Source organism: Thunnus albacares, chromosome 6 (assembly GCF_914725855.1).
Source record: "Thunnus albacares chromosome 6, fThuAlb1.1, whole genome shotgun sequence".
In the NCBI taxonomy this organism is placed as follows: domain Eukaryota; kingdom Metazoa; phylum Chordata; class Actinopteri; order Scombriformes; family Scombridae; genus Thunnus; species Thunnus albacares.
The window spans coordinates 32621370-32647836 of NC_058111.1; the positions used below are offsets into that span (position 1 = coordinate 32621370).

Below are 26467 nucleotides of genomic sequence, written 5' to 3' on the forward strand. Positions count from 1 at the left end.
GTTAAGTTTACCACTGATGTAAAATCTTCATAAATGTGGGTTAAATTGGTCAGTTCTCTAGAAAATAAGGCCATTTTACTTAGAAGTTGACTTTTCTTAAAAAAGAACACTGGTAGGACGACAACAACAAGCAACAGCAATATTTTTACCTGATTCTAATAATGTAGAAACAAGGTATGTTTGTAGTACTGCTTGGTAAAATAACAATATTGTTTATTACTATGTACACCACAAATATAGATCTGATTTATAGGATTTATTTACAATCTAAATTGCAATATTGGTCAGAGAGATCGCAGGTAGATATTTTCTGTAGCTTTATGAAACAAAATGGCAAAACCAACCTGAAACCCAAGGCCTTCAATCAACAGCCTTCATATGCAGCATGTAACAAGGGTAGTTGAAACACTAAAATTAACAAAAACATACAACTTTTCCTAACAAGGTCCAAGCTTGTAATTCACCTCTGCATGTCTATAAATAAATCCCTGGAAACTTGTTGGGTTAAATCAATATGAACACGGAGGTTTTGGGAGATATGCATCGACTCTGTTAATTGCTTTGACCACAGGGCTGACACTGCTTAGAGGGATTACCTTTAATCCAGATGGCTGTTCACTCACAGTAAGAAACAACAAAGCCCGACTGAGATAAGGCTGCTCTCAACAGGTCAAGCTTCCTTAATCATCCACAGCGTTCTCTCTGTCTCCACAATACAAACATTCTGCTCAATGGCTGCTTCCAAACTATTTCACTGCTGAGCAGCTCGATCCAGGCTGCATATTATGTGGTGGAATCAGGGCTGAGGAAGAGATGAGACAGAGAGTAAATATTTGGATGGGGCTGGGTGAAAATTCAAGACAGCAGAGAGAGCATTTCCACATGTGGCTTCATCATACAATGGTTTAGTTGAGGGCTGCTTGCCAGATGTCTTATGCAGTGCAACACAGAATTTGGAGGGTGCTACCATTCTAATGGAGTGTGGCCTCGAATCTACATTTCAAGATTACAAACCGTTTTCCCTGCTTACTATATTCTCTGAATACTTGGCATCTCACCAAAGTTCAATCTTCCTCCAAACAACGCACTGAGGTTGAGTAATTTGGTAATGTAGGATTAAAAGACCATAAACAAAACTTGTTATGTTACTTCTTGATTATTGGAGGAACAAATGAACTGTAACAACCAAGTACAAAGAAATAGTTAGAAAACAGAAAGGGAAAGAGGGCTAAGCTGATGGAGTACTATAAATCGATGGGAATGGTCAAATCGGTAAATTGTTAAGAAAACATCTTCATCTTTTTTCATAACTGAGTCTGCCAGTTATGTACCATTTCCCAGGACACTCAGCCAGGGACACTGACAGAAGAAAACAACCAGATTCATACCTGTGTCTTGACATTACCATTATCCTGTTGTTAAAGTTACAAAGACTAACTTTATTGTAGTTTCTTGACACAAGCAGACATAGAAAAAACTGTCAAAATAAAATAACATTATAGTGTAATAATGTCAGTGTTGTTTCAGGTAGCCGAAAAGATATTGCAGCTTTATATGAGGAATTATCTGATGAAAGAATAATAAGTATGTAGAAAAGAGCTGATAGAGCCCTATGTGCCATCTTTCGAAACTTGACAGTATTCATCACTCAAAGCTACACAACAAGATTACAAAACTCTGGGAATGTTGTCCTTTAGGATTCTAACCTGTATAAGCAAACTGACCATAGGGCCCTGTGTGAAACTTTTTGTTCACTTTGGACCTGCCTGGTAAGAGATCCTCCTCTGTATGCAGAGCTCCAGTCCAGGAGGGAAGAGAAGGCAAGCAAACAATAATATAAGCCCCGCAGCTGGGTTTGATGCAGGCGAACCACACTAATAACCTGCAGATGTACACAGCATAAATCTGAACAAATGAGCTTCGACACGCACTTGCTGTCAACAAGACACGTAAGGTCTATTGTAAGGAGACTGATGTTAACTGTTTCACAGAGTGGAGGAGGAGGAAGAAAGAGTACACACAGACATAAATATTTACTGCATCCAAAATATGTAAACAGGACTGCAGGCACATCTGAAAAGCATGAACAAGCACAACACGGTGATAACATGAATGGTTCAATATCTGACCTGCAGACTGACGTATGGCAGCCTTGATAGAAAACTGGTTACATAGAATATATAGACACTTTATAATGTGTAGAAATAAAAATCTTGATGACCCTGATGAAGGCCACAAGCCGAAACGCGTCGGTCAACTAATAAAGTAGAGTTCTCATCTTTCTAGAAATAAAAATCTTACAATGAGACATTGTGGTGTCAGTAGTTAGCTCATAAACAGTGGAGCTATTGATTAACAGCAGCTGGCTGCAGTGACCGCATGCACTATGACAAAAGTCCTCGCCTCAAGGTACACTCACATTGAAATTTCCCCAAACTCAGCCCAAAAAAAGGATACAATGTGACAGTTCACACACGGGTAACAAATAAATATTGAGCAGAAGGATAAAAACTGTAAACAATCCTTGAAAGCAGTGCGGCAGTTTGTAATCTGGCAGTGTAATATTTTACTAAACAGGGTGATCAAACATGCTAGAATGATGACTTCCAAACACAGTGCATCAGTGTTTCTATTGGTCAACGAGACACCCACATGGTCAAAGTTGACCAAAGGTGAACTCTGAACTGGCTTAAGATTGCAGAGAAACAGGAACCTGATGGTCGAATTTATCAATCGTACATGCTTCGATTGAAGTGAATAGGAAACTGAGCAAATATTTGCATGATGGAAGTGTAATGTGATCATACCTTTGTAGTGGGGTTGCAAGGACTAAGCAATGTCATTACTCTTCTGTTAGCCTGCTAGCAAACACAATTCTGTAAAAAGTATGTTTTCACTTTTCATTTCTGTACCGGATGCACAGAAATTTAACAGATATCCCTCTTATTATGAGATTCTGGATTGGATGGCAAATGGGCATATTTCCTAAAATGAAAGATTAGTACTATTAAGTCTACAATCAGTAGAAACAGTACTCATGTACTACAACAGTAACTCAAGGTCCAGTTACTTGCTGAGGACAACTATGAGACGCAGTTAAAAAGCTCCAGAAAAAGCTAGAAAGTGGGCGTTTTGACAAATATCTCTACACAGCTTTGAACTTTGTTGTTGCTGCTTAAGCAGTTTTTTTAGCTAAAAATTTTACTCAAAAATTTAAACCCCTTTAATCAATGCATTTTTAGTGTGTTTCAGTTACCCAAAATATCAATGGCAAACATCAGGTTTTGGTATCATCGTCATTTTCACTAAATTCAACTGTTGCAAGTAATAAACTAAAGTAACCAAAAAGCAAATTACTCCTTATAAAATACTGCAACTCCTGGAATGCATCAGAAATAGGACGCACCAATAGTGCAAGTGTACTGTAATGAACATCAATGAATACTGAATATAGTATACTAGGTCCTGTTGTTGAGAGGAAGTTATAATGAAGTTATAATGACACTGCAGTGTCTTAAAATGGTCTGTATGAATGAAAATTCTGTCAGCTATGAGAACAAGTTACTTCCACTTAGGAGTTGAAATCTCATGAAGAGCATGGAGAGAGGTATTTTGTTACTCTGCCACCTTGTCTGTAGTTTCCATTTGTTTGTGGTCAGACACATTTTTCCACCCCCTCCACCCCCCAAAAAATTCCCTCTCCTCTCACATCTTACACTGAATGTTTTCCATACCAGTCATAAAGTTCTTGACAAGATGACGAATTGCATCAAACTCATTCTTTTTTTGCGTCCTCATTCCCCCTTTTTGGTTCCCCTCAAACAAATGGAAAAGCAATCCGAAACTCTCAAGAAAAGTTTATTGGCTAATACACCAAACTAGGTTAAAGACAAACCCACCAAGCACTATTGGAATGGGTCTCAACTTTTCCACAGACAGAAAATCTAACCACATAACACACTGAGCAACATCTAATATATATATATCATGTTGAGGACATCTTAAAGTCAAACTCACATCATCCGAATCATTGTAAAACTATATAAACACACCAGATTCCTACACACCTATTTTAAAATCCATTCTGGTACAGCTGATGCTCTTTTATACTGTAAGCCATTCAAATGCTTGTATTCTGCTATACCCCCCCCCCCCCCCCCAGTTAACACTCTGCCTTGGATATTTAGGTTTCACTGAGTGTGCAGATTCTCACCCTTGGCTGTTGTGTTGTAGTCACTGCTTTATGTGAGCAAGCAGACACTTCCTGCTGGAATGACAATCAGCAGGAAATGCTGTTGATGCCCTGCTGAAACATTATTGTTGCATGATAATACAGGCTATACTGAGAGAGGACCCACACACACACACACACACACACACACACACACACACACACACACACACACACACACACACACACACACACACACACACACACACACACACACACACACACACACACACACACACACAACTAAACACACAAACAAACACCGCTGATGACAGTCAGTTGAGACAGAGTAATACTAGCTTTAACAAGAACACAGACCTACTCATTACTGCTATAGTACTTTGTTTTCTTCATCATACTACGTGTGTGTGTGTGTGTGTGTGTGTGTGTGTGTGTGTGTGTGTGTGTGTGTGAGCTAGTCTTGGGAAACTGGACGAATATATTGGCAATTGGCTGAGTCGATTGCTGGTTGGTTTTTTTGGGGCAATTTTACCAAACTTACTGCAGTCTTATACTTCTGATTAAGATGAAGGGAGTTAGCCTCGAAGTTAGCAACAATGAGTTAGCCTAACCTGACCTTGAGGTGGACTTACCTTTAAGGTGGACCAGCTATTCTCATTTTACTGACAATCTCAGCCACTCCTAAACAGAGAACGGAGAAATGTCCGGCTACCCGACGTCCCCCCCAACTGTGTGCACCGCACCCACTGGCGAATATATCAGCAATTGCCGTTTGTTGGGCTGAGGGTAAGAAAATTTTGACATATCGCCCCACCCTAATATGAGCTTTAAAAGACTCTGTTCCATCTTCTTTATCTAGTCATAGTTTGACACTAACAGTGTTTCAGTTTTCAGGTATCAAAGATGAAATCATGAATTGTTATACACTATATGGCCAAAAGTATGTGGACACCTGGGATTGACTTCAAAGACATGTTCATTTATCTGCTGCTATAACAGCCTCCACCGGGCTTTGTGCTCGGGAGCAACAAATCAGCCAGAAATGTTTGGACAGCAGTCCAACAGGGGAGAGGTCAAGCTTGGAAAATATACGCTAACAGCCATTGGACAGACATTCTCCAGACTTTATCACAGCTGGAATCACACACCAAACAACACTTAAAGGACACTTCAACATTTTTCAACCTTTATTTCATATCAACAATGCTATAATAAAACATTGTTTCTGTATTCCAGCGATGGACAGCTTAAAATTTACCATCAAGCTACCACAGGAGGGAATTGCTGATGGAAACTACAGCTGCTCTTTTCCTAGATCCTCAGCTAATGTTTAATGTGACAGAGAACAAGGTGAAGTCATCCTGTTACCAGTGGTAAGATCATGTTTTACAGTAATATATTAAGGTCTCAAAATTAGTGCCATCATGACTTATTGATGTCAGCACTTTTTTCACTGCCCATTTCAACAAATTGGGCATTTAAACACCAGGAGGACCTTGAGAGCTCGGCCTCTACAGACCTTGAGAGATAAAAATAAAACAGAGTTAAGTCCTCTAGCTCAGACATACTGTATGCAACCCAAAGAGCGGAGCTGCAGAGCATGTCACCTGATAGCTCAGCTTGAGGAAAAGGATTTAATAAAACATATTCTGCTCCAAAAATAGCTAGTGCCTTCCCAAGATATGAGGAGGCTTTGACGTCTGACAAGGATATCACTGCTGAGGCAAAGAGCAGAACGCTCATGCACACACACAAAGAAGTTCATGTGCTTTTAAGAGCATGTCGGACATTCATCGAGAGGGTGGTGGTTGGATCACCAGCTCCTCCTCCTGTCCACATGTCAAAGTGCCCTTGAGCAAGGCACTGAAGTATGTCAGACAAAAGCATCTGCCAAGTGAATGCAGTGCAAATGTGGATTAAGCCTCCACTGAAAATAGTTGAGCAACATTTGCTTACAACTACAGTGCCAGATGAAATTTTATATTTTAAAGATTTACATCTTCAGTAGGAACCAAAGGGCTTGGGGTTGTGAGCTACAGACAAGGTATGGAAAGAGTGAAGAACAAACACATTGTTGGTTGGTCTTTACATTTCTTAAAAGGTGGTATTATTCTAGATTTGCCTTATTGTCAAAAAAATCATGAAAAGTGCAATGTCTCCTGATGATGGAATGCACAGCATCCAATGTTTAAGCCATTACAAAAAATAAGTTACAGCAAAGTAACTGGCCTTTTGGTGGCAGTGATTGTGAGTTTTAAATGAAGGGCATTTTGATGAGTCATTCTTTCTTTGTCTGGTAAAACTGAACTAAAGTTGCAACGCTTCATTGCTGATGCTCTACTGTTTGTCATGTAGCTTAAACTAAACTAAACAAAAAGATACTCCACAGGGTACCTTTAAGGCAGTGACTTTCACAATAAAATGGCGCTCATACGCAGGAAAATGTTCTGGTCTGTACACCATCTGGTCAGTACTCACCCGTCTGGTGTTGTCCAGGACCTTGGGGTCAGGCCGGCCATAGTTGGGGGGATTGGCATGGGGGTCGTAGCCAAGTCTGGACAACATGGGGGCCACAACGGCCATGTCCCTCACCACGTCAGCTGGAATCTTCCCCACCCACTTAGACAAGGCCTCCACATTGACGGGCTTGATGACCTGGTCTGTGGACCTCTCCACCCTGACAAGACAATGAAAAATGTTGGTTTCAGTTGTGGTCTGAAGTAGAAAGTCGCTTGGTCATGCCAAGACAGATGAAACAGCAGGATGTGGAGACTCTAATGGCCTGGCAGCTCCATAACTAAGTGTAGACTCCACGTTCTAATCCCAAGTGGGTCAATGTATCACCAACTGGGTATATCTTGTTATGTGGCAATGGTTCATTAACTGGGATGCATTTTACATAATGTTCCACTGTACATCACGTGGGTTTGAGTCTTTTGTAAAGTGCATTAATTAAATGACAACTATAATTGCCTAATAACACTAGTCTAAAATTAAATATAGACAGGTGTCAATGTTTAGTTTGACACTAGGGACTTTTCAGGTCACAGATGATTGGATTGGAGAGCCTGCTAGGTTTAAGGCTAGTGTGGATGTGGAGTCAACTGGTTTCGTTAATGTGTCTAGCCAGGAAATTTCTCACAGCATAGATTATCAGACTGATAGCTGAGTTTAAAACATTGAGACCGTCTCCCTTCCCCGCTGTATTGCTCACAAGCTCTCTTTCTTTGTGAATCACAATAATCTAATAATCATCCCTACCACTGGTGGAGGTGAAATGTGCAGCAAAGCACCTAATAATCTACAGAACCAAACATCTTATGTAATCAACAGTGTGACCACACACCGTCCCAAGTGCAGGCCTTCAAAACTGTCAACTAATAATAGAAGGTGTCTAATTACATTTATTATTTCATCTAGTGGTAGCTCTACAGTTCTGCCTACTACTGATCACTGCAACAAGACACTTAAATTTGGTTTTATAAATATCAGATCACTCTTTACCAAAGCCTAACAAATGATCTGATTCTTGAAAATAGTTTTGGTATGATTGGATTATGTGAAACATGGTTTAAACCAAAAGTTTTCCTTCCCTTGAATGAAGCTTCTACACATGACTATACTTATGCCCATGTAGCTTCAATTTAACCACCAAGCTTGACACTAAATTCAACTCATTTGAGGCTCTTCTTATTATAAGTCTAAATGTTCATTCCACATTGTGATACTCTATCAGCCACCTGGCCCTTATTCACAATTCTTAGAAGAATTTGAAGAATTTATCTCAGGTCTTGTTACTCATTCCGATGATATTCTAATTCTTGGTGACCTCAATATTCAGCCTTCTGGCACGCGTTGATACTTTTGAGTTCACTCAGTTTGTTCTGAAGTCGACTCATTGCATTGACAACACCCTTGATTTGATTTTATCTAAAGGGATAGTTGTTTCTGATCTAACTGTCTCTCCAGCCACGTGTGCTGTGTCAGATCATTTTCTCATTAAAATTGAAGCATCATTGGCCTGTCCTGTTAATGTTGGCACAGATGAATTAACCACTCGCCACACTGGTACATCTAATATAAATGCATTTGGTCAGCAGTTGCCTGAAGTCTTGGCTCCTTTCACTGCAGAGACAGGCTCTGTTGATAATTTTACTCTTGACTTAAATATGGCCTTCTCTAGTCTCCTGGATTCATTTGCACCTCTTACTGCCAGAACTAGGCAATTAAAGAAGTAGAGGAGAGGAGACTTAAGCAGGCCTACAGGAGACCGGAACATAAATGGTGAAAATCCAAATTGGAAGTTTTTTAACTATCTTGGCATGAGTGTTTATTGAAATACAAGCGTGCTTTATCTGCTGTGAAAGCAGCAAATTTCTCTCGCTTAGTCAATATTAATTAACATAATCCTAGATTTCTCTTTGACACTGTAGTTAAACTTACAAAAAAGCTGCCATCTATTTGCTGCTCACCCATCATGATTTTTTCTGCGTAAGAGGTTAATGAGATTAGAGACAAAATTAGTTCTTTAACTCCAACTACTCCTTCAGATCCTGACTTACCAAATTCATATTTATAAAAAAGAGTCACAGTTGTCCCTATTAGTACAGTTAGAGACTCTTGAAACTTTGACTAAGCTTATGCCAGCTTCTAAACTAACTACTTGCCTACTTGACCTTTTACCAGCAAATTTTTTCCAAGACCTCTGGCCTTTTCTGAGACCTACAATGCTAGATATTGTTAATTTATCACCTACTACTGGTATTGTACCCAGAAGTTTTAAGATGGCTGTGGTTAAACCTCTACTTAAGAAACCGCACCTCGATCTGATCGCAGATGAGTTACCACCTCTCACTGCATTAAATTAGCGTTTGCAATCAGTGTATTCATAGCATTAGCATTGTTAGCCTAGTTTGTCCCCAAATGGCCTAGTTCACCACAGAGCAGCCCGACTCTCAGTTCTGTTCACTGTAAGCATCTAATTGGCTTTAATTGGATCATGAGACCCTATTAAAGATGGCTTCCTGGCCTCCCTCACTCAGCAGGCTCCCGTTAAATATGCTGAATAAATGACCTCTCACTGTATCGACTCAATCTGCCGTCAACATGCATCACATTTCATATGATTTCCCATCCATGCTCAGCCTGTCTCGTACTCTTAAACAGTAATCAAACTCAGCACGTGAACTGAACAAAGTTTCTTTCAGTGCAGTTATTAAGTTTAATCTCACTGACTATGCCAAAGAGTAAATATTATTAAGAACAGTGCAAGGTCATCAGATGACTCGCTACACACAACATCTAGAACGCTTCACAGTGGCAGAGCTTCAGAATTTTCTGGAGATCATCAAATCCAATTATGTGTTTTTAGAAGAATAAAACTCCGTTGTCCCTAGAGTGATGATGAATAATGCTCCACCTATTCTTTTCCTCCATCAGCTATGGGTGTTGGAGCATTTTTAAAATGAATGCACCATTATGTCGTACCAAGGTTAAATTATTCATTGCCTGAAATGAAATATTCAACAAGCGAGGGGATTGGAGCTGCTGGACTGCAGCTTTTGTTTTCTGGAATGAGCAGTGTACCACCACTGACCAGCGGGAGGGATTTGATGTCAGATCTATGATGATGTAGACGACCGCACTCTTTATAATTATTAACCTAACAAACCAAGGGGTGCATTGATAGCATCCTCTTGGTAGAGGCCAATAGCACAGTAAACCTTTGACTTGGATCTGTCTGACAAACAGCTGAGACACATTTAGACATTAAAGAGCTCCAAACACCAGAACACATCAAAGTCAGACTGTACATGGGGTGTGACAAAGCTGTGTTAAGACCCCTGAAAGAGATTTGATTCTGGCCACAGACCTTTGTTGTGTGTGTTGCCATTCCTCTCTTTTACACAACTGTCAAAGGCAAAAAATAAATATAAAATAAAAAATAAGTCTTTAAAAAATTGTTGTCAATTAATTTTCAACCCATCTCTTCACCTGTAATGCTGATATGTGTGCAGTGACACAGCCATGCAGTGGAACTCAAACAGCATCCATTACTTTGTACTGGACTCAATACATAGGGTAAACAGACAGCCATAACCAGAAGACATACGATGGGGTTTTGTATGAGTGGTTGGTTGTACCTTTATCTCACTTTTAATTACTCTCCAGTTTGGTTTGATGCTCCTGACAACTTCAGTTCCTAACATTTATATGCAGAGACACTTAAAGATGAGAGGATCTAATTTTTTTATTTGCAGGAAATATGTCCTCTGTGGGAAAATCAGATCATTTCTTTATAACCCCGAAATTATTTGACCATACAATAAATAACACAAATAAGGTTTAAAAGTAAGACATGTAGTGGCTTGGTAAAGTATTCAGACTTCTCCTTTTTCACTGGTACATTTGATTGGGGTCAACTATTCTGTTGATCTACAAGAGGCAGTTAGATTGCGTGAGATCTAAACCGGTGACAGGCTGTGTGGCTTACATGTGGTTGGTGCGAGAAAACACAAGCCTTTTCCTTCAAACGGAAGCTCATGTACTAAGAGCAGTGAGTCCATATATGCACACAGGTAGTTGCAGCTGAAGTTTATCTGCTAAACCTTTGGTTAAAACTGGCAGGGCTCTATGCTGAAGTGTGAAGTTGTTACATCTGATAAGATGTATTACATTGATTGTTTAAGCTACTTAAATCCAAAACACTGTGAGGTGAGTTGTCTTGTTGCCAGTGTTAACCCTAGTTACACACACACACACACACACACACACACATATACATATATATATATATATATATATATATATATATATATTCACACACACACACACATATATATATATGCATTAGCTGTGTTTTCATTCACTTTCCTACAGTTAGCCCACTACTCAAAGCATTTCATCCTGTCCACTATTATGCTGTGCACAGAGCGTTAAAAACAACCATGACATAGTTGTGCTATACCAAACAACGCATCATCACTGACAAGGGAAAAAGCTAATTTAACAGTAGACAAACTACAAATACAGAGCATTAAATGATTAATTAATGATGTTCAAATACCATTAGAAGTACCAAATACCGCTAGAGCTTCTCAGTATTATAGTCCTGAATGAATCAGAAACCTGTATCCATCTCTAGTCAGGAACAAACATTCAGTCTCAACTTTTACTTTCTTTATGGATTAGTATTTACAATAGTCATTAAACTGATCATTATGACCAAATTAGTATCTCATTTTAAAATGTTTTAACTTCAATGAAATGACAACAGCAGCGTCTAGTTTAGTTTTCACATACTGGGGATGATTCTGTTCCAAATACTGATGAAGACTGAAATTCAGTTTTAATAGAGCAGTATGAAGCCAGTCATTTGCTCTAATTTTTACTTATGACAAAAAGTGATATTCTAACATAATTTAAATCCCTGACAGTCTGCAATTATTAAAAATAATTAGGATGTACTGTCTAATATACACACCCACACAAATAAAAATGGTGAAATGACAATGACTGTGTTTCTGTGTCCACCCTGATGCTTTAATATTCCCCAGGCCTGTACGCAGAACATTTCATTCTTGTTAAAATAAAAGCCTCTTCTACCATGCTGAAACCAAAAAGCCACTTCTTTTCACCCCCCTGGCTGTTTCCAGCTCTTTGTCAGGTTGCTCTATCTTTACACACACACACACACACACACACACACACACACACACACACACACACACACACACACACACACACACACACACACACACACACACACCTATTTACCGTCTGTAGTCCAGTTTCTCCAACCCTATGTTTCCTGCCTGACTCTATACCTCAAAATGGCAATTCACTTTCCTCTAATCCATTTACTTTGCAATTGAATCTTTACACTGTACGGGTATAGTATCCTGCATGATTAATAGAGTGAGCTGGTTTTGTCCTCTCAGGAGGATGGTGGGGATGGTTTCTGAGAGACAGGCCACGATCCAAATATCCACTCTCCAACAAATGGGTAGGGAATCACTTTAGGTAACTCCATCAAGACCCAAGAGGCTGGTAAGTGTTGACGTGGAACATAAACTGATAAAGACAAAGACTGAACAGAGCTTGAACATCATGTTAAATGCAGGCAACCTTTAAGATCAAAGAACAGAGGATTTCCTCCATACACCAACACACACACCATACCATAAAAGAGCAGACAGAAATGAGTTATGGTTCAGAGATGAGTCATTAATGTCAGCAGTAATGTCACACCATGGGCAAATCTCTACACAGATTTTCTTATAATCAAAATCATCACTCAGGTTTTGCACACCTTGAAAATAACAACACCCACATCAGAATGCCGTTTGTTGATTTCAGCTCAGCATTTAAATATCATCTCACTCATGAAAGTGATTGGAAAACATAGCACTCTGGGTTTGAGTAACACGCTCTGCAACTTGATATTGGACTTCCTCACAAACAGATTCCAAACAGCTCAGATTGGTGGTCACACCTCCTCCGCTCTAGTGCACTCTCACACCGGAGGCCCTCAGGGTTGTGTGTTCAGCCCCCTCCTATTCACGTTGTACACCCATGACTACAACCCTCAATATGAATAGAACTGTTGTGAAGTTTGCGGATGACACCACCATAGTCAGCTATATTTAAAGCAATGATAAGAGTTCAAATTGGGAGGAAATCAACAATCTTGCAGAATGGTGCACAGAAAACAACCTACTGCTCAATGTCAACAGAATCAAAGAGCTGATTGTTGAGTTCAGAAAAAAGGAGGCAAAGACACACACCCCTGTCTACAGCAGTGGAGCTGAGGTGGAGCAGGTGAACAGTTTTAAGTTCCTGGGAATCAGCATCACAGAGAATCTTGTCGTGGACATCGCACATGTCCATCCTAGTAAAAAAAGCTCTGAAACAACTGTACTTCTTCAGGAAACTTAAGAATTCATTAACTTCTACAGAGGAGCAGTAGAAAGCATCCTGACTGGAAACATCACAAATTGGTATGGGATGTGCACGGCCCAAGACAGGAAGGTTCTGCAGCGGGTGATTAAAACCACCCAGAACATCATCAGTACCCATTTACCGAGCATCAGTGATATGGGTGAGGTGAGGAGCCTGCACAGAGCCCAAAGGATACTAAAAGACAAAACCCACCCCAACCACAGCCTGTTCACCCTGCTGCCATCTGGCAAGAGATACAGAAGGATCCGCTGTCGTACCACCAGACTACAGAGCAGCTTCTTTCCTCAGGCTGTGAGACTCCTCAATTCATCCTCTGCACTCTAATAAAGAAAATAGTCATATTTTTATGACTTATTATTTCTTAATCCATTTATATAATTCCTGTTTTTGTGAGTAGCATTAAGGGACTACAAACTACATTTCATTATACAATCTTGTGTTGTAAAGTGATAGTAAATGAATCTTGAATCTTATAACATTTGAGGATTGTCTATGGTAATAAGATTAAAGAGTGTGTTTGTAGGCAAGTCCTTTTTTGTAAAAGCTAGCTAAACTGATACAGTAGCATCAACGTAGCCAACATAAGACTTTCCTGATTCAAGCAGTGTCAAGACCTGATATTGGATCACATACTGTAAGTGAATCTGTATTCTACAGGCTTAACTGGCCAAGTTGTGATGTAATCACCCCTGCCTACCAATCAAAACAGTCCTATGGGAATAGAAATATTATGGTAATGCCACTGTTTAAAATGTAAAGTGCAAAAACAATCTTAGGTAACTATTGTAATGTGCTATTTCATTTAGAGCTAAAAATGACAAATCAATCAATCAATTGATCATCAGAACATGGTGGCACTGCATCACAATAAGAGCCACCCCGTGTTTCGCCAGTTGAATGCTTTTAATTTGAAGCAGCAGGAAATGTTTGGTTTGCATTAGCAGTAATTAATCAGAGATAAAATTAAAAAGAGTAACACTAGATTACATGCATGCATCATTTCCTGTGAATCTCTCATGTATGTGAAGACAATTTGGGTATTATATGGGAATGGTGGACTACACCACTAACAATGATACACTACTATAGAGAGATAACTACAGAATGTAAATAAATTGAATGGCTATTGCAGAAATATGTAGTCCATAAATGGTATCAAAAACGAGGTTTGATTTCATGAAGATTTTAAGCATTAAAACTTTTAAAAAGGAGCATATTTAAAGCATGACAAAGGCCAGGTGCTAATTCCCAGCAGTACAGAGTTTTCCCTGCCTATCTAATTCAAAGGTGGACTGCCTTTGTATTACTGGCTACCGTCTTTGTTGAAAATTCAGGAATGGGATGTTGATGGAACAAAAAAGCCGGAACTCAACTGCAAGGGCAGTGCAGCACCCAGACAGTCTACAACATGCACACGCTAGAGTTATCTTGTAGTTCATCTTCAAAAAAGGCAGCAGTTTAATGACTAAATAATAACCTTTGCGAGATGAATGTGAAGTATATAGTGAATATTTTCTATGTCGTCATTCAGAGACTGACGTTAGCAGAACAGCTCTCAGCAGTAACAAACGAGACCAGCCAAACATCACACACTGCAGCATTAATCAAAGCAACTCTGAGGTGAAGAAAATAACTCTGTTTCACCTCAACAACCCTGCGCCCACTCAGCATGTTGGACAACAATGTCTTTCCCCAGAGGTAACAGTGCAGCAGAGAGGCTGCTCTCCATTGCTGGAGAAATGACGTTAATAACACAGCAGAGAACTCCGCGTCCCCTAAAGGTACGTGCACAAACTGTGTACGCCGCATTCTCCAACCTTTGCCACCTTTATCTCAGAAAAATCCAGGGAAAACCCTGCAGGATAATAAAATGAGGGAGACAATCTATGAATATAAATATGTTTGTTTCTTGTCATCAAGCTTAAAGCATAAACACCCACGTTAACATTAACATTGATGAACAAATACTCCTTTTCTCTGCTTTAAATGTGATGTGACAAAAACCCTTTCCGCCCATCACATGACCACTTCCCTTCAGGCTGATGCTCTTAATGGCCTCCAGCTTGTCAATTATTCATTGCTGGGCCTCCTTTACTCAAGGTGGTGTTCTGTATCACCAGTGGCTGATAAGAGAGAATCGGATAGAGACACAGAGATCACAAATAGGTCGGAGAGTTAGGGAGGAGGGTTGGAATGGCTCCCTGTTCTGGGATAAGTAATGGAGCAAGTCTCTCAGCTAGGCAGGGCCTCCACTAAATCAAGGCCAGGTAATTGATGTTAATGCTAACCCAAGGTCCCACTCTGGGGCCTGGCTGCCCACTGATTGAGATTTTCATGTAGATAGAGACCCGAAGCTGCGGGATGGTGGAGAGAAAGGAGTGGTGGTGGTTGTAGTGGGCAAGAGGCATTTTCTGCCAGGTGTCATGGGGGTTGACTTTAATGCTTTAGTGGGCAAAGTACTTGAGAGGAGGTGGGGCAAAATGTTTATGATGGTAAAAGGTAGTTGTACTGCCCTGAAGGCTACTTGTGGTTGGCCTCCTCTTACATCAAATTGTATCAGGAGCCATTTAGGCAGGAGGTCTGACCAAAAGCCTGGAAATGTTGACATGTTGACTGTGTGCTGAGTAAAAACTACTGCAGAACACAAAAAGAGTGAAAACCTTTAAAGGATTTAGTGGCATCTAGCAGTGTGTGTTGGCCCCTGTGTTCTATAATAACACATAAAGACCCTCTGCATAGACCTTACAAGACATCTACATACAGTACCACACTTTCTCATTCAAGTGACTAGGAAGGTGTATCCAAATCTTTGACTGGTTCTGTATGCATCTTTCAAGAACCATATTTCCAGCCTGAGTTGCTATGCGCATCTGGATTTTTTCAGATATCTCTGGTGATTTGCACACTGACGTCTATTTCCCCAGTTGGAAAAAAAAACAAGCGAGCCAATCAGAACTGTCATCTTGCTGTACCAGTAGCACAGAAATTGTGATGAATAGAAGTGCCATAAAAATAGCATTTGCTACTACAATATCCAGGGAAAAATAACTCATCATCCAAAACAGAAAAGGCAACATAAACACCATGTCAGACTGACTAATGATGTGAAAACTAAATGGCATTTTAGTCTGAATATGATGCTAGTAGTATAAAGCTGTGGCTTTGAATTGCGTGCTATGGAGGCTGGAGAGTCTACAGGGTCCAACTAAACAGCACATCTGCTGATTTTAATGATTAGCACAACTGTAGAAAAACAGAAAAACTAATCAGTTTAACTTGCTGCTGTAGAATTTTGTATGAATGAAAACCTCTTAGGAATCAATGGCATTGAATTCAAACTGACTGGTATGATGTGATTCTATTCTGGCCTAAGATTCCCTGTTGTATCTCAAAGCATTTTGGACTTTGTCTGTCTCTGATTGTGTCTGTTAAATTGATTGTTTGATGCAGACATGAAGGACAAAGCAGTGTCTCCATGCCTATCTTAAACAGCGCTAAAAGGGCTCTGGTTAAGGTCCCAATTCATTAATATTTGATGGGAATCAATTTGTTGAGGGGTGACGTGTGCACTAAATGACCACATATCTGCATCTGGATCCCAAAGAGCTCTTCTTGCTCTATCTCCCTGTGCGGACATTTAGTCTGTTTTGGCCTCTTGTTCTCTTTCTATTTCAAGTGTTACATTCTATTTTATAGCTGTGCTGGAAAAAAGCATAAACACACATTCCCTGTTTTATTCATACATGACCACTGAAGATGATTTTTCAGTGTCTTGGAACAGCTGATGGTGAATGAGTGTTATGAGAGACAAGGATCGTGGCCTCTCTGAGAACCTCAAGAGTCCTTGCTATTGAGTCGTAGCAGCCCAGTGTTGGCAGACGGGCACTCGAGAGTCTCCACGATATCTAGACTTGAACCACAACATGGCTGACAGCATCTCAACATGAGCTTTTGAGTCTTTTGGCTTTGTTTATAGAAATTAGTTCCTCTGCTTAGCAAAGATGTGTAGATTCATGTTTGTTTTGCTTCATGTTTGGTATATTTATAAGGATTAAACATTCATCTCACCTCTCAGTATAACCGCATTCAACAGCAGCCTTCAAAATGACCATAAAGCTCAACCAGTTTGAAGAGAAACAGGACATTAACATCCATCAAGGTGGGATTTAATACAGGGCTGTTGGATAAGACTCCATTAGTTTGAGCTAGACGTACCTTATAAACTGACAACTGAGTGTATATGACATTAATTTGAATGAAAAGCGCTTTTAGTTTAGAGAGATCCTGTGATATTTTAAGACATTGTAAATTTCTTTAGGGGTCAACCAATTTTTTTTTTCAGGGCCAATACCAATCTTAATCAAGGAGAATGATAACCAATATTAAGAACCACATACATTTGCAGTAAAACTTAAAATTTTGGTGTAAAAATTTAGAATGCACAATTTCAACGTACAATTATGCTTCATTTATTACAGCAAAACAGCTTTGGAGAGCCTTTAGTTGGTTTCAATTATTTAAATGCAGTGGTGGAAAGTAGCTAAGTACATTTACTCAAGTAGTGTACTTACAAGTACAATTTTAAGGCACACTTACTTTGCTTGAGTATTTTCATTTTATGCTACTTTATACTTCCACTCCACTATATTTCAGAAGGAAATATTGTACTTTGTACATTTATTTGACAGCTTTAGTTAATTTTCAGATTAAAATTTTACATAAAATAACATAATGATGAGTTTATTAATTACAACACACTGTTAAAGATTAAACCAGTGGTTCCTATACTTTTGGGCTTGTGGTCCTTTACACAAATAAAAAAAAAATATCAGTGTGTATTTATGTCTCTTTGTTATGCTTCAGATGTCTGAGTTGTTTGCAATTCCACCAAAGAGATATTTTACCTCACATGGTCTCAAATAAATAACTGTTTTAAGGTCCAAAGAGTTAAATTCTCCAGCATTGCACAAAAATGCAAGGATTAAAGAAAAGTTCTGAAAAATTAATCCAGATTAAATTTTATGAGGCAAAACTTTTTGTGTTGGTTTTTTTTTGTCTCAACACCCCTCAGATTTATCTCAAAACCCCCACAAAGCAGTTCAAACTAGCTCCAACTCGAGCAGCTACAGTAATAAAATGTTGCTTTTGCATTGACTCATCAGTATTAATAATGTACTTTGTTAAATGTATTTAATATATCAGTCACTGCCCAATTTTCTATAAAACGAGTACTTTTACTTCAATACTTTAAGTAAATTTAGCTGGTAATACTTCTGTACTTTTAAACTTAAACTTTAACATGCAGTGCGGAACTTTTACTTTTTTGGCTGCATCAGAGCCAAAGTAGCACATATCAACAATCAGATAAAAAAAAATAATAGTAAAAATTCTGAATATCAGATCCGATAATAGGCCAGGCCGATAATTGGTTGACCCCTACTCTTCAGCATGATCATAGTGCTGACACAATCTCAGTAAAGAACTGCAGTGAATTCTAATAAAGATGGGTTGTAAAACAATGAGCCAGTCAATACTAATCATTTACATGTACTAGGGATGTTACTTTCAGTTAATTTTGCTTTCAATTGACCGACACCCATTAACTGGTACCTAACCAGTTAATTTTTAAGAAAAGTTGTGATGTAGCTTTCGTTTGTGAGAGCTGTCCAGCAGTTGGAGGTCAGAGCTAGCTTGTCTGCCTTGGTTAGCTTGAATTTTAGCTCATCCTTCTTCTCCTCAAAGTGTTTTCAATGTGTTTAGTCTAGGGCCCGACCGATACTGGATTTTTGGGGCTAATGCCGATACCAATATTAAAGAGTAAAAAAAATCTGATATCAATATATCGGACGATAATCTTATATATACAGAATATATACATAAAAGCATATGTTTTGCAATGATCCCTCAAATGTGGTTATTGAACACTTGTGACAAAGATATGTAATGGAGGCATGATATTTTACAGTTTAACGATAAACTTTATTGTATAAAATTAATCAGTGCACTGAAACAGTAAACTTCACTGGGAATTTAATCATTATAAATAAAAAAACAAAATACTTATGTACGTATATATTAACCCTGTTTTATTTTATATATATATATATATATATATATATATATATATATATATATATATATAAATATAAATGTATATGTATGTATGTATGTGTGTGTGTGTGTGTGTGTGTGTGTGTGTGTATGTATGTATGTGTATATATATTATACGTTAAAGTTAGTGAAGTAACATTAACGTGTTGAAGAACTTACAAATTAGTTTTTTTTTTACTCAGATCCACTTAAACAACAAAGAGTCCTGACCAGCTTGGACTCAGAAACAGTGTTTTGAAAGGGTATTACATCACAACTTAAAGATCGGATACACTGATACTGATATAGAGCATTACATTTCTCTACAAGGATGAATCATCTCTCATTGTATCTGTACTTTGAGGTTAGCTATTGTCAAATTTCTAACGAAATCTAATTTCTGGTGATGCCTTTGTACCTTTGAAAAATCCAGACGCTAAGAGTATGCAAATACTTTTCATTTCAAAAGTTTAACTGCCAGATCTGCTAGCAGCTTCAAGTTTACACATCACACTTGTGTAAGCTGCATACTGGACCAGGATTGGCTTTCAAGCGAATTGTGATGTCACAAATCATGCTTGTAGGTAAACGCCTTAAACTCAGATTTAATGTGAGGACAGAAAAGATTTCCTCCTTCAGGAGATGAATGTGACACATACATGATTCTGCACAGTGACAATAAAGAAAATACATTTTTGAGTGGAGGGGGACTTTAACTCAAGATCAAAAGTACACAACAGAAAAAAAATGAAATATGTAGCCAATAACTATATTTTCAAGCGGAAAAAGGAAATCCTTCACTTTTTACAACAGAGGAAGTGGGATGAGTTCAAGAAGAAGTGCAGTAAAGGCAAAAGGCATTTGGAGGGAAAGCTGCTCAATGGATGCTAAGCTTTTTAATAAAAACCATGAGTGTTCTTATATGCAGACAATAACAAAACGTGGCCCAAATATCTACAGAGGATATGGAGTGTGTTCTGGTGCTACGTGGCAGGAAGAGGGTGGTAGCAGAGGGGGGCAGACAGATGTGAGGAATGGGGTTGCACCCCTTCAGCATTTCCTCAACTACTTCCAGAGGCCAACCTCCCAAATCACTGAAACCAAAACAACTCTGACACCAGGCAGGGCCATTAGGAAAACCTGCTTACAGTACAGTAGTGCAGACACAATCTCATGTGTTTTAAGTCACTAATGAGTAGGTTCCTCACTGTGCGCAGCAGTAGGATGTTTAATTTCCAAATGAAATGTAATGATGGAATGTCTGGAGGCTTTGTGAAAACACAGGAAGGATTTCTTTCAAGGCCAGAGGTGTCCGTTTATTTTTAAGGCCTGCAAGAACTGAGATTAAATAGAAAGTGATACGTACTGCTTGACACACCGCTTACCTGCATGTCATTTTTCTCCTTGTTAATAGCCTATCCATAGTTTCTCTCCCCCTCTGGGCCATGTAGTTAAAAGCTCAGTAGACATGGGCATGTCCAAGCTCATTTCTTTTGCACTGTGAATGTGATAAACAGCAGGACAGGCTTTTACCTTGTGTAGCTTGTAAGCTTGGCACAAATCACAGGGTTTCCCATATATTCATTTACTTGTGGCGGCCCGCCACAATATTAACATTGCCCGCCACATACTGATTTTCTATTTTTGGAGCTGCCGCCCCACTCTCGCTCTCTCTCTCTCACAAACACATGACAACGGACCCATCTGGGAACAGCATGATGTTACACACTCCAGTAGAGTAGGTGGCAGCATGCACCTTTAGTGTTGGTTTGTAGTCCGCCAGTAAAACCAAGGAAGAAGAAGAGGAGGGGTACATATGGTTGTTGGCTTTTCCCCGCAGAGAAGACGGTAGGCTGAATCAATCCAGAGACCACGCATAGTTATGAACACCTCTTATGGACAAAACTGATGCATTCAAGTTAACTCTGATAAGTTAGTCTATCTATGTTCTTAACACAATCTCAGAGACCCAACTCTTCAAATAAGTTACTAGCAAGCATTCAGGGATCCCATTGTCCCGAGGAAGATGTAATGTTAAATTAATTTTGGGAAGAATATGGGATGAGAGTTGACCAAAAAGGACAAAGTGTGCAAAAACCGAAAAGTGTGCAAGAAGTGTGTCCAACTCCGGACAGCTTTCTGAGCCTGTTAGTATGTTAGCCAGTGTGTGTGTGTGTTGAAGGTAAGTTAGTCATTATTTAGAAATTTAAAAAAAAAAAAAAAAAAATCCCCCCCTCCCTCCCCTCTCTACGGGAAACACTGCATCACAAATTCTTACAACCGCAAATATTTATTTAACCCCCATTACTTCATGAACTATTTAATGAATCTGCAGCTGTAGTAAACTGCACTGGGTAAAAATGAAGCCTCTGTAGAAATTACTGCCTCATTATCAGGGTCAACAGTGACACATTTATCATCACAGAGACGATCAACAGCTCAACAAACTGCATTCCAAAAGGGTTAAATGTCCAAAAAGTCAAAACCAGCAAGCCTGGTTGCCCGCAAGGCCTGAGTTGACCCCCTGCTGGGCCGAAGCAATGGGGATTTTAAGAAAAATGTATTTTAAGATGTTTTCTAGTCAGTGCATGGAATAAGTCAGTGCATAGTAAATGTGCGGTAGAGAGAGAGAGAGAGAGAGAGAGAGAGAGAGAGAGAGAGAGAGAGAGAGAGAGAGAGAGAGAGAGAGAGAGAGAGAGAGAGAGAGAGAGAGAGAGAGAGAGAGAGAGAGAGAGAGAGAGAGAGAGTGTGTGTGACAGTGAGGCAGGCAGAGAGTGGGAGAGTTTCTGCTGAAAACAAGCACGGAGACCCAGGGAGACATGAGAGCAGCTGCTCGCTAACAGCTACGTGTGTTTACAGCAGACAGGAAGAGGGCAGACAGACCTCTTACTCCGCTACTCTGTGCTGCATCTCTGTTGCTGCTGCGAACAGTCACGGAATAGACACATCCAGTTTATAATTGTAGCGTCCATTGTCTAAGTATTGATAACATGTTTAGTATTTTACAAATTAGTGCACAGCGATGCAAGGTGATGTCCTGACTCGTGGGAACCTTCTTACAGCTGGAAGTAGCTAAATAGCCTCCAATCTTAGTTACTTAGTTACATACAGTAGCACACACAAGAGGCCATTAACCCCCATTTTACAGGGTAGTGCACTCAACCCTAACACAACAATCAACAAGAAGACAATGGAGCTATTTCAGTTTGAAAAAATGGCTAAAAGAGAAAGTCTGTTCTTGAACAGACATCACAGAGACCAATGTTGTAATTACTCTGAAATTAAAAGTTCTGTCTGGATGTAAGAACATGGACAAGCCTCTGCCAGCACTACAAACAATAAGGATCAAAGACACAGTGACAATAGCCACACTGATGTATACAATTACTACAATTAGAGTGCCAGTGATGAAATGTACAAGTTTGACTAAAATCAAGCCAGTCAGTCTTCACATTGATCTATCATCTTGTTTTCCCCCATAAATTTTCAATTATCATCAACGACCTAAGATACCTGATACAACTTTCAAAATCTGAGCAACTGAAATTTTTTAAGGTTGATGACAGATGTGAGGTTTGGGAAAGGAAAACGGAACTGTCAGCATGACTCACTTGGAGAGGGACACTCCTCCAGCTTTCCCAATGAGCTCCTCATGGTGGAGGACGGCATCATTCCAAGGAATGTCTAGGAATTTCAGCAGTGTCCGCATCCATTTCTCAGGATGGAGGACCAACTGTTCATAGTGCACAGGCAGGCACTTATCGGCTGCCTCCAGGCACTGAGTGTACATGGTCTCTATGGCCCGATTCCACTTGGTCAGGCAGTCCCGGTAGCTGCCCAGGTCAAAGCCGGCAATGGTCACCTTCCGTGAGATCATGGAGTGGACTGAAGCCCGTCCATCACGAATCATTAACACAAACTTGGCACGGGGAAAGATCTTGGCCAGGTAGGAGAGCGACTTCAGCGCAAAAGGGTCCTTATTGCAGAGAAAGTTGGCTGGCTCGCCATGTTTGACGATAATTTCCAGCAGAAAGGCCTGCATGGCGGCATCCAGCACCTCATCTGTCACACCGGCCTCATCCAGGCGCATCTTCTCCCTGCCTGAGCGGCTCCACATCTGTTTCATGGCAAGGATCCGCGGGATGACGCGGGTTTCTTCACCACAGCGCACCTCTGGGTGGGCATCCAGCATTGCTCGCATCAGAGTGGTGCCACTGCGGGGCACGCCGCCAATAAAGATGAGTGGCATGTCTTTGTTGTAAACAAAAGGTGTGCTGAGATTCTGGCCTGTCCGTAAAGTGGTCCGCATGCTGCCTCCCAGTGCTGACAGAGGCAGAATCCCGCCTGGCTGGCTGCGCTCCTCAATGCGGTGGTGGCACTCCATGGCATGGCGGCCCAGGTAGAAGACCGTGACCGAGCTGATGACCAGACAGGCCACCAGCAAATTCTGTTTCAGCTTGCCAATCATGTTGCAGGCCACAGGCAGGAGAGGACAGTATCACCACAGAGGCAATTTAGGGGGAGGGATGGGAAAAAGGAACTAAAGGGTAATTAAGGTTCCCACCCTTTATGGTTGTTTGCTGGGAACCGGGCATGGATCAAGCTCCCTGGTGCACAGCAGGCGTCGAGTCCCCAGCTCCATGAGGCCTGGATTGAGGGACAAAACACAAAGGGAAACATTAGTTATGATTACACACTTGGGCAACATTCATCAAACAAAGTTAACAACAAAACCTAATCAAAAGTAGCATTTCATGTCCCAGATCTGAAAGTAACACGTGACAGATATTAACCACCAAGACTCTGCACGGTCATTATGCATCATAAGTATCTCAGAACAAATCTACAGGAAGAGTGATTACTACATTATCTTTATGTGACAGGCCTTTTGATTTCAGGCCAACATCACTTGGTAATTTTAATTTGCAGAAAGCCGTGAATCACAAAGTTGACAGAGAACTGCTTCAAACACAATTATGACAATGGAGTAGCCAACAGAAAAAACTAAATGAACTCTGTCTCAGATGCTTTATGGAGAGTTAGTAGAAAGAATTCACTGAAAGATAAATGACTGAGACTCTCTGCTGACAAGAGACTGAGAATGTCAAACAACAAGTCTATGCATTTAACCTAGGATAGCTCTTTTTCATCGTGTTAAACATCACTCTGGCTTTGATTCTCTGGTAGTGCATACATCATCCATGACACTTCAGCCTTCAGCCTCTAATTTTGACATGGACAAGCACATAAACATATTCTGTGTATAGGCTAACGTGTAGTTGCACACAAGCACACACATCCCACACATAAAGTCTGCACACCGCAGTGAGCTGGCTGACAGCTTTTCCTCTGCTGTTGTTGGGAAGTAAAAACTGCAGGCTTACTACGGCTAATTTGTTAGAGGGTTTTCTGTGTGTTAGCTGTCCAGCCACAGTCACCCTCCTGAACAAATGCCCTGGTTGGAAGAGGAGAGGTTGAAGGATGAGAGGAAACCACAACAGGTCAACGCACAGCAGTACCTCACTTGCAAACCACATATTCAGTATGGTCGAAGTTTCGTATTAAGTTAACCTGACCCGGTTTAGAAATCCGGATATTGAAACGAAAACAGTCAGAGCTGCAGCAACACTGAAAGAACTTATCTCATCCTACGCAAGGCTCAGACACAGACCCCACCCGTCTTATCTCTCTGAGATATGGTAACTGTCAGTTACACAAACACTTTGATTAATTGGGCACCATAGAGAATGTGGTGATGGGAGTTATTTTTCTTGAGAGGCCACTGTGTTTGAATAGCTGTTCTTCTGTTTTACTGTGAATTTTTGTTTATCATGTTGTATATGTTTTTAATTTAATATGTTGTGATTTTGTACAGCTGCTACCTTGGCCAGGTCTCTCTTGTAAAAGAGATTTTTGATCTCAGTGGATCTTCCTGGTAAAATAAATAAATTAAATAAAACAAGTTTCATCTTCACAATCAATTGAGAGACCCCACAGAAACAATGGGTATCTTTGTAGCTGAAATACAACAACACCGAAAGTGTAAGCATGTGTGGAAGGTTCTCAGTCAGTGTGTTTATACAAAGTAACCAGTTTCTAAATAGCTTTTTCTGACATGTATACAAGAAATTTGGTTTCCGTAATTGGGGTAGGGAACTAAAGAAACCTGATTTGCAAGTTTCTAGAAATCTTAAGGTCTCGGTTTCCACCTCTGAACAATTTACAAAGTTTATTTTTGATTCTGGATCTCCAGTATTTGAACCAACAGGCTTGTGAAAAATAAGGTATGTTAGTCATCATGAGCCAGATACATAGTTAACGTTTCATATCTTCTACTGTAATGTATATTTTACTGTATATACTGGTACCTTTGACTGTGAACATTAAGCTTTCTGCCTTCTCAGACAACTGATTTCAACTGAATCTTTTGATTTTTAGTTATTTATAACTTAAGTTACCTTTAACAGTTGAATGCTAAACACAAATAGGATTCAATGGAGGATTTGAATGGCTTCAGATTACTAAAATGGATTAAATGCTGGATTCATAGTAAAGAACAATGCATCTCTGTTTTGTTTGGTCCCAAGAACATTTTATGTTTAGAAGATCAGTTTGTGTCTTACACATATGATATATTTGACAAAAAGACATGTTTTTTTTAACTTAAATGTAAGCCCATGTAAGAATGAAGAATAACTTCACTTATAAGGCCTTGCAGTTAACCGTTTTAGCCATTCAATCACAGTAAAAACAATCCAGTCACCCTGCTTGCTATGCTGTGTGTTCACACACGCCCCACATCATCATGAGTGTGAGGGTTAACAGGCTCTGTCAGCATTGTTCTGCAGCAGTGCCCCAGCAGGGACTCTTACCTCACTATGTGACAAGCTGCTGTTCATCACAGCAGAGCAATGAACCCAGTGCAGCTGACTCCCCCGTCATGGTATCCGAGGGACTGTTTGGATGAATCTTAGTCTGGGCAGAGCACCACAGAATGACCCAAGACACTGTCATATCCTTTTACCAACTTCTCTGATCCAACTCATGAAGTTTTAATTATCGACCTTGTTCCTTCTCAGCAAATACATAACTGCTGAGTGACGTTTATGTCCTAGAAGTATGCGAGAGTCTGAAGATACATGAAGAGCCCAAGACCTTCACATACAGCTATGTTTAGAAATGCTTCTCTGTCCTGAGAGGCAGAGTACTTGTTTGGCAAGCAAT

The 26467-nt window shown here is 39.9% G+C and overlaps 1 protein-coding gene across 5 annotated transcripts in view; it reads right to left on the minus strand.

Moving 5' to 3' along the window:
• Positions 1-26467, minus strand: part of tpst1 (tyrosylprotein sulfotransferase 1) — a 52131-nt gene that overhangs the window by 10965 nt on the left and 14699 nt on the right. For 3 of the 5 annotated variants that reach the window (XM_044353479.1, XM_044353478.1, XM_044353477.1), the window contains exons 2-3: positions 22855-23890; positions 6671-6869 (exon numbers count right to left, since the gene is read on the minus strand). In XM_044353479.1, coding sequence (XP_044209414.1) covers positions 6671-6869; positions 22855-23711 — 1056 coding nt within the window. In that variant the 5' untranslated portion in view covers positions 23712-23890. Of the gene's footprint in view, positions 1-241; positions 803-6670; positions 6870-22854; positions 23891-26467 lie in introns of those variants that run through there. The other 2 variants (XM_044353480.1, XM_044353476.1) reach the window with 2 other exon arrangements.